The sequence below is a fragment of the Pteropus medius genome, unplaced genomic scaffold (assembly GCF_902729225.1).
Source record: "Pteropus medius unplaced genomic scaffold, Ma_sr-lr_union100, whole genome shotgun sequence".
Lineage (NCBI taxonomy): Eukaryota > Metazoa > Chordata > Mammalia > Chiroptera > Pteropodidae > Pteropus > Pteropus medius.
The window spans coordinates 12,192-22,327 of NW_024350441.1; the positions used below are offsets into that span (position 1 = coordinate 12,192).

The 10,136-nt window shown below is 36.7% G+C and overlaps 1 protein-coding gene across 1 annotated transcript; it reads right to left on the reverse strand.

Moving 5' to 3' along the window:
* Window positions 1-5,718: 5,718 nt before the first annotated feature.
* LOC120584345 (porimin-like) lies at window positions 5,719-9,565 on the reverse strand. The gene is given in 2 exon segments (XM_039840031.1): window positions 5,719-7,141; window positions 9,558-9,565. Coding segments are annotated over 2 exon segments (717 nt in total). The 3' UTR covers window positions 5,719-6,432.
* Window positions 9,566-10,136: the final 571 nt, after the last annotated feature.

Genomic DNA, 10,136 nt, shown 5'->3' on the forward strand with positions numbered 1-10,136 from the left:
AGCTATATATGAGGGTTCCTTTTTCTATGCATCCTCTCCAACATTTGTTATAACTTGTCCTGTTGATTATAGCTATTCTAACAGGTGTGAGATGATATTGCATCGTGGTTTTGATTTGCATTTCCCTAATAGCTAATATTTGTTGGCCATTTGTATGTACTCTAGATAGAAGTGTCTGTTCAGGTCTTCTGCCCATTTTTTGATTGAATCTTTTGTTTTGTTGTTGTTATTGAGTTGTATGAGTTCATTGTATATTTTGGATATTAGGCCCTTATCGGAGGTATTGCTTGCAAATGTACTTTCCCATTGGGATGGTTGCCCCTTAACCTTGTTGACGGTTTATTTTGCCGAGCAGACGCTTTTTAGTTTGATGTAGTCCCATTCATTTATTTTAGCTTTTACTTCCCTTGCCTTAGCATTTTATATTTCTGCTTTTGCGAATGTTCTTGTCATGGGTTTCCCATTAGCACTTTTAGACTATATTCTTCAGTCACTCGAAACTCCCCGGAGAAAATTTAGAGGACCGAGAAAATATATTACAATACTCGAAACCATGGTCTCCTCACCCAGGGACGACCATTACTAATGATTCGTGATCGATTTTTTTTCGATGGTTTTCTCATCCATAAAGGTGCATTGTAAACACTAGGAGATTCATATCACTTTGTGACTTCAACAAGTTTTATTAAACTCAAAATTTTAGCCTGAGTTATCCTTTCTAAAAATCATTTCAAAACCTTGAGGTTTTTACTCATTCGTCCCCCTAAAAGTATGAGTTGTCTCAAAGAATGAAAATGCTGTATTTCGTAACTGAGATAGCAAGCAGGAATAACCCCTGACTCCTATCTCAAAGGCACGAAGCAGGCTGTAACCTTCCTAAGGACAGGAGCTGTATTTTTTGCTCAGGTTTTTTTATTTTCTATTTTATTTCATTCATTCATTTTACTTAACATTGTATTTTCAATGTTTGATAGTTGGGCACGAGGATGGGGAGCATGGCAGAGGGAATGCAGTTAGTATTAATATGATGGCTAAGTGGAGGGCCAAGCGGGAGAGGGCGCAAATGGGGGGATCGTTTTATGAATATTATCGATGTCTAACCAAGGTACTGCATACTTGAAACTAGTTTAACTAATTTTTTTTTAACAAAGAATATGATGGTTATTACCTCAGGGAGGAAAAAAAGAAGTAGGAAAATTGCCTTCATTCCATTCTTTGTCATTAGTGGAGTATCTGATACCCTGAAGTGTTTCCAGGATGAAAATAGTTTTTTTCAATGTTATTAGGTAAGCAGTAGGTTCAATAATGACCTGAAAAGTATATCAGTGGCAGTCACAATTATTCATTTTGTAAAGAGGAGAGGATCTCAAAAGGTATTCTTCCTCCTTAATGGAAAAAGTGAGAAATTAACTGTCAATTAATAGGTTAAGATGAGTTGCAGGAATAGACACATGAACAAAAGCACAACAAATGTATACGTACATTCCATATCATCCTATAGCATACCTGAAACCCACCTGAATTTGTTGACGTAATAAAGAGGCTCCATTTAGAATAGAAAAACACTTGAATTTTTTTGTTTGGTTATTGGATCTACATCTGTCCTAGAACCATTGTTAATTTTCTTAAAAGTTTGTTATTGGTTAAAAAAGTGAGTGAATAAATCTATGCCCACATTTTAGATAATTTGCCTTGCAGGGATTCCTCCCAGTTGACACATATTGGCAAATTCCTTTAACCAGAAACATAGGCCAGTGCCTGCATCATTGTATCCTGAAAGTACTGATAATTTTTTAAGGGTTGCTAAGCTGAGAGACAAAATATGTCATTCTTATTTTAAAATAACATTTTTATTTGTGAGTCAATATCTGTTGCTCTATTTAAACTTACGTATTTATTTTTATATCTTCTGCCTGTAAAATGGATTGATGAGAATGCATATCAGGAGATTTAATTCATTTTAAAATGAGGACTTGAAAAATAGTTTTTGAAGAACCACAGGTCCTATTCAAGCTGCTTTTCAGGGAAGGTGGGAGGGAATGAGAAGGGGTGAGAGAGACAGAGACAAAGACAGAGATGGACAGAGAGAGAAGAGACAGAGAGAGACAGAGAGAAATTGATTGAGACACCTCCAGTATCCCCCTCAAGGTACTTCCTTAACAGAAGCCTAATGGATGGGATACCTAGTAGTCTGTGCAACACTATGTCTTAACTTACGTGCAAACCGCTACTTTCTGCTTTGGGTCCTCTTCCTGTCTTTCCCTTACATATCCTACTTCACACTCAAAACTAATACGTTATGTAAAACGAATGGAATGCAAACCTGCATACAGCTACTCTCTGCATTAACAAGAGTGTGTATTCCACTGGCTTCATCAACATACCTTTACTAATCCAGGAATCTCCTGCCTAGGGAGATAACGTTTGGAAACAACTTCATTCTGTATTACAATTTGCCGTGAAAAGGTTTTCACAATATGACTGACAACACAGTCCATTCATTTCTTTCAGTCCTACTACCTTTATGCTCGCTGTAAGACAGAAATTTTGCCGTTTATCACTATTAACTTGCTGTTACTTCTGCTACTTCCTTCTGAATGAGATGCATGTAGGGAGTGTGAGACATAGGGCCTGTGACCCTAAATATAACTGGTTTTTCTTTTTCTTGGAGAGCAAAATTTTATTCTAAAAATACATTTCAGTGACAATGAAATACCAAGGGTTTGTTATTATGGTAAGAAGAAAAAAAGTAAGAGGAATTTGCTTAAAATTTTTGTCTGGAAAATACAATATGATCACTGTAATATACTGCCAGCTCCCATTTATCTGCATTTGAATTATTAATTTCATGAGTTATCTAAGGAAATTTTAAAATCACTGATTGAATTCTTCCTAATATTTAGATACGCATCTGGATTGCCTTTATCTTCAAGTAAATACCTGCTCAAGGAATGCAAACAAAATCAAACGGTTGCTTAAGTGAACGTAATTAGGAAGGTAAATTTATGGTTAGGAAATGTGATCCTAAGTAACATATTGCTTTGCATCACCGTTTTTCTCAATTTTTGTTTTTGCATATAACCAAAATACCTGATGGTATTGACGTACTGGTATTTGACAGTAACCAATTATGCATCTTATTTACAGAGAGCAGACAGCTAAATTATTTCAGACTGAAAGCATGGAGAACTTTAAAGGCACATAACGACATTTAGTACTTCAAAGGTTTTGTTTGTTTGTTTTTTATCTTCAGAGGGCTAAAGAAAGACGTACTCAAGAAAATTTCAGGCCCGTCTACAAAGTTCTGACTGATTTGAAGTACTGAAATATCAAGAATGCAGAGGACTAAACAACTTAAATTTAAAAGGCCTCCGTTACTATAAAAATGTATCTGAAGTATAATGTGCAAAGATATGAAAGCAGCGGTTGAAAGCCCAGTTAGGGCTAATTTGGTCATCTACAATTTACCTATCAGCCTACATCTTTTTTCAAACTAAAGTAAACGATGTTTCATAACATTCCTTCCACACTGCATTGTGATACACACATCCTGTCACATTCATATGTTGGACAATTTTTATCTTTCACATTCATCGCATCAGTTGGCCATAATGCACAGTGAGAAGAGATGATTTTTTCATATCAAAATTCTTGACCTAGGGTATTCTCTGTAAACCAAAAGCAGATCACAAAAATTACATTTAGTTTCTAATGCAATTCCTATTAGGACATCTTAGCTCATTTTTAGACTATTAGAAATTGGTGCAATTTACTTTGGCCAATCTGAGATAGAAATAGTATTTACTGTGACTAAATACCCCTTTTGTCTAAACTGGACCCTGAGTGTTCAGTGTTGGAATATAAACTGTAGAACTGGAAGCACTCCATAATGAGTTGGCTAATGTTGGTGTTCCTACAATACTGTGCTTTTTCTTTCCGTTAACATAGTACTTCTGAAAGTGCCTCGTCTTCAGCACGGGAGGAAGAGACGGGGTCCGAAGAATACCCAAGTGAGGAAGCAGGAAATCTCCTGTTTCAAAACTTCATGAAAATGTATTCCAGCCATCCTGACGACAGCAGTGCTCACCATGAAGTCCCCGACATGGCACCGTTCCCTGGGGAGACTGGCCAGCCACCTGTGGCAGGCTGATTACATTGTGCTCCTTCATCGTGGAGGGCACAGTGATTTGTCACTTACCCTGGAAATAGATTTGCTTTCCTTATGCCTTTCCAGCACCACCGCCTAATAGCTTACAGAATCCTTTTCTGTTCGCCATAGTGTTAGTGGTTTCCCACACAGTGCTTCTGACCAAAGAAGTCATTTCCCAGAAGAGAAAAAAACAAATGCAGCAATGGGCTAATACCCATGCAGTTCAGTGGTCTTATACTATGAAAAAATTACACTTTCTTTACAATTAGTAAGTACTTTCATGGGAGTATACACTGAGTCTTTGTAAATATCTATTGCTCAGCAGTAGGAGATGGGGTCATATAAGTGAGATAAATCGTCACTTTAATTGCGAAGCGGAAAAAGATAATGCCTTAAAATGATATAAAAAATGAAAAAATGATACTAAATAGTGGTATACACATATCATTTTGCTTTAGGAGTTAACCAAAAGAATCCAAACTGAAACCATTAAAAGGAGTTGCTTAAAAATCTTGGATGATTGTTGAGTATAGGGGATCTGTACTTGGGGATTATCACGCTCTTTTCTGTAGTCCATGTGTATTTGAAAATGTTTCAAATAAAACATTTTTAATCCGAAAAAAAAAAAAGAATATGTTCCAAAATACATTGCTGTTTTAGCATAAAAATGCGCTTTCCCCAGATTTTTCAGTAAAATCGACAGTGCAGGAAAACGCACCATTTTCATCCTGTGGGTTTAGGAGCCTGAAGGGAGCTCCACAATCCCTGGCCTGAGAAACATAGCATTAATCTGTAGTTCTCACTATACGGCGTTCTAAGTGTTCTTTTGGAAATTAATATAAGGGGCTTTTATTTTTAAAGTTCCGTGTGTTCACACTACATTAAATATATCTGGATATTGAAAGTAGTTCTACATCTTAAAAATATTCACTATATAATAAATAGCTGAATATAACATAAAGTAATTTCCATTGGTGATGCTATTCTCACAGTTGCAAATAATCTGACTTTTTTTTTTTTTACAGAAAATAAACATTTTTATTTTTTTCCTTTTTGAAATATGAATATAGTTAACAGTTTGGCTGGTATGTAATTCTAGGTTCAAATTAATTCTCTCATAATTTTATATAAAAATGAATCTCTAAAAGATTTATGTGAATTCCATTTTTTAAAAAGAGTATTTTTTTGAGTCGTTTCAAGTTCACAGCAAAATTGGGAGGAAGGTACAGAGATTTCCCTTATACCCCGTGGCCCCACACATGTATAGACGCACCCATTTTCAACACCCGACCCCCCGCCACCAGAGCAGTACATTTGTTACAACTGATGAACCTAACATTAACGCATCGTAATTATCCAAAGTCCATAGTTTATATTAGGCCTCACTCTTGGTGGTGTACATTCTGTGTTTGAATGAATGCGTATCTACCACTTCAGAATGGTACAGAGCCGGCATCATCGTACAGCATGTAGCCTTTTCGGATTGGCTTCTTTCACTTAGTAATGTGCATTTAAGTTTCCTCCATGTCTTTTCAGGGCTTGATAGCTCATTTCATTTTAGTGCTGAATAGTATTTCATTGCCTGGATGTATGTATCACATTTTACAAATAAGCTAACTTCTTATCTAATAAGGACTAAGTCTTTAAAACATTATCATGTAAAACACTGCAATTTGCTGAAATTACACAGAGGAAAGCAAGATAATTATATCAACTGGCATCGAAAGCTCAAAAGAAGTTATTAATAAAAATACAGGCTTTCCAGTGGCTGTCTAACAAGGCTAAGCCCAGGCATTGCTTCTGCTTTTATTTGATATCTACTTTTTCGTAGTGGTGGTGAGGGGGGGGGCGGGAGGGTGCATTTGTTTCTATAGCAAGTACTGAGCATTAAAACATAATAAGTATTGATGCTTTCTGAAGAGACACTTAAACTAAAATTATGCTTAAGACCTGGTTTTCTCGTAAAAATTCTGCTGTGTAGCATTAGTAATCAGGATATATCCATGAAATTCTTAGTGTGAGCAACAAAGGCAATCGACATCTTGAGTGCTGTGACAAGCTCCTTATTTGTACAGCCAGGTGGCATCGGTGCCCTTCAGTCATGATGTCTTTCAGTTGTTGGCCCTCTGGGACCAATGCCACAAGAAAATGTGACAGGACTTGTTTTTCTTACTATGTATTTTCTAAAGGTGAATATAACCGATGCATTAAATGTATGTTCCAAATGTTCATTAAGAACCCAAACCAAACCCTTTTTTGCCTTTTGTAATCCTGAGGGATGTTTACGTGTTTATGTAATACATTATAGAGTATATGCATGGCTTGTTTATACTGTTTTCAAAAGGAGAATGTTGTCTTGAACTCGTTGATAGGGTTGCATCGATATTGTCATTGGTCCTTGGATTTCCTTGAATGATGGCATCGAGCTCACCAGTGGTTCTATGCCGAATGCTTCCTCTTGAATAATCCATTTTGAATCCAGTGTAAAAACTAGATAAAATTCCCAGTGTTGATGCAATACCACCAACAAAGCTGCCCAAATCAATTTTTGAGCCCATGTTTTCTTTAGAATTTACAGTTGCCGTGTTTGTGACTGATGAAGAAACAGACGTCACGGAGCTGTTGTGGGTTGTAGTCATTGTGGATGTTGATGTCTGCGATATGTTTTATGAAACACTTGTTAATTTGGGTGTAGACTTTAAGGTGGTGGGAGTCAGATTTGTTGAGAGCACCGGTGGTGTCATTTTAGACGAAACTGTGGATTTCGAGGTGGTGACTGTAATATTTTTTGAGACCGAGGAAACTGGAGCTGTTGATGATTTTGCTGTGGGTTTCGAGGTGGTGATTGTCACTAAGGAAACTGGAGTTGTAGATGGTTTCACAGGGATTTTGGAAGATTCATTCAAATGGCTGAAGGGCACATTACCTGTTGGTTTAGTAGTAGGGCTTTCGAAAGTGTGGAAGGAGTCGTGTTTGGAGATCCCAGAGAGTCTTCACCGTCACGGAAGCCTTCGGCAGCTCTAGCAAGAAGGGCGAGACTTTACCAAGTCTAGAGCCCATTGACATGCCAAAAGCGGGTATGTCATACGATAAGAATGCAATTTATGCATTTTCCATTTTCCACAACTGTATCTTTAATAATATAGAGGTAACATTACCCTTACTTTAATAGTAGAGTTCCCATGTAAAGATTCTGTGAGAGGTCGTTCAGAACCCAGATGCCCGAATGCCTAACTCATAGATTATCGGAGATGGAAACAAATCGGGTCAAAGCCATAGGGAATTATGTCTTCTGAAAACATTTCTTTATCTGAGCATGTGTACTTTAAGCAGCTGCTAACAATTTTCAGACTCTTTTATAATTTCTTCTTTTAACAAGTATAGAAAGCAGTTGAAGTAATTACCAGTTTGTATGAAATACGCTGAGGTACTGAAGTAGTTTCTAGTGCCAGCTTTAATATAATCTGTGTGATTCTGGTAGAAGTTCTAAACTTGCTAACTGATGTTTACTCTCTGCCCTCACCCTCAAGTCTTTGGCGGAATCAGTTCCTGGAGATCAGCTTCCGGGTCAGGCCCTTAAAAAAAAAAAGTTATCAATTTCAGCGGCAAACATACTTCAGTGGATTATTCAGGAATTAGTAAGGTTACAGTCCTTGATTTCTATGAATAGTGAATTCAGATCAGATATATAAAAAGCATTTTCAGTGCTGATTTTTGTGTTCTCTAGTTCAGTTGTCTGTAATACATAGAACACAGAGATACTCTGTTTTCCGTGACTTATTCATCATAACTTACCATCTTGAGTCACATTTTAAGATTTCATCGCAACTTAAGAAAATGAGTAAACACTCCACTAGATGTTCCTTTTTTTTTGTATAGGGACCTGGATACTTGTTCTTTGATCCTGCCAAATTCTGAATTCTTCTGGCTCTGAGAAAACAATTATGTTTTAAATCCTTTCCCTAAAAAGAGCCTCAAGTTATAAAATGGTAAGGCTTGTCTAGTTCCCAGTTTCTAGGTCTGATCTAGTAGAGAGAATGCAGGCCGTCACTGATGTCATGGCGGGCGTGAGTTAGATAGCCCTGCTAAGCACGCTCACTGTCTCCACTGTCGTCTTTGATGAGCTAGTGTCCCTCATGAAAATATGAACACTATGATATTATCACCTCTAACCATATCAAAAGTGGCATAGTATATATAAGGTTCTGCCTTCAAAAATCAATCAGTCACATTCAAAGTTGAAAGAGTGCAACCTGAATAATTTCTGAGTAATCAACTTCGGGATGTTTTCTGTTCCAATTGATAACCTTTGTGTTTTTGTTTGTTTGTTTGTTTGTTTGTTTGTTTGTTTATCAGGGCCTGACGCGGAACCTGATCTCCAGATCCTGACTCAGCTGAACATTGGGGATGAGGGCAGAGATGGACCGGATGTCAAGGAAGCTGTCTTACCAAAAGCAGATTCCATTTATATGCCAGAAGCAAGTATGTTATGCATATGCATTAAGAATGCAGTGTTGTCTACGGCCATGCTACCCTGAACAAGCCCGATCACATCTGATCTCGGAAGCTAAGCAGGGTCGCGCCTGGTTAGTACTTGGATGGGAGACCACCTAGGTGCTGTAGGCATCAAAAATAAAAAACTAAAAAAATAAGGGATTGTAAGCTGACAAGGTCCTTGCAATCTGTGAGGTCAACCAAGGGTTGCCTCGCCTAAAAAAAAAAAAAAAAAAAAAGCAATGTTTATGTTTTCCAGATTGGTGACCATTCATTACAAGAGCTTCTGAATATCAAAGCAGCTCTTTATGTTTTAGGAAGAAATTACCCTCCATTCGACTCCTTAACCTTTTTACTCTACATTGCTGGGCATGTTCATTAGACTATTAACATTTAGAGAGCGTTCAGACTTCCTTTAGGAACCTATTAAACATGGCTCAAATGTAGCCATGGGACTATCATAGCTTTTTAGTACATATGTTATTAAATAAATAATGAATTGCAAGACAATTCAATTTCAAAATTAAAACAAAAATTACAAAAGGGTAAACCGAAGGGATGGGATACAAGGTATATAATAAGAGTATAAATCTTGAGGAAGAGGAAACATAATACAACTAATAAATGAGAAAAACGGCTCTCTTTAAAGATATTTGTGAAGAAATTAAATATTGGACATAAGGACACTGAAAAAGTTTTGTGAAGCATATCTGTTATTTACATAATCTTGACAAGAAACAGAAGAAGGCCAAGATACACAGTAGGGAATATGAGCAAGACACAAACAGATATTGAGGATTTTATGTAATCGGAAGTGAGTACGTTTTTAAATTCTACATAATCTTTTCAAAATATGGATGAAATGATTAATATACTAGGAAAGCATATATTATTTAATATATCCCAGTCGTACCTGAACATGTAAACATGCCAGAGATCATGGGAAGACTTTGGAAATTGATCAGAGGTGTCCCTCAAACACTCTTATTTTAGTTATTAACATGGTAGTGTGTACTGGGAAGTTGATGATAATAGATGTTCAAGCATTCTCACCGCAAGAAATAAATGTTAACCATGTGAGGCGATGGATGTGTTACTTACTTGTGTTTTTCTTGGGAATCATTCCACAATGTGTACATACGTTGAATCGCCGTGTTTTATACTTTAAATATACACAATTATATTTCTTAACTATTGCTCAATAAAGATTGTCAAAAGCACTTACTTTGGAAACAGTGCTTACATTCTAGGTGTCTTTCTCCTTTTTTCATTCTATCTTTTCTTCTCACTCCTCTCTCCCTGCATTCCTTTTTATTTTTTTCTAGCCATGACATGTTTGTGGCATATATGTGGTTCGCATCTTAATGTCAAAAATGATGGTCATGACTCAACACTAGTGTGACCATATAATTTATAATACAAACTGAAACACTTTCAAGTGTGTATAAGGCATTATTCATAATTACACTAGGACTACGGTTGAACTAGAGGA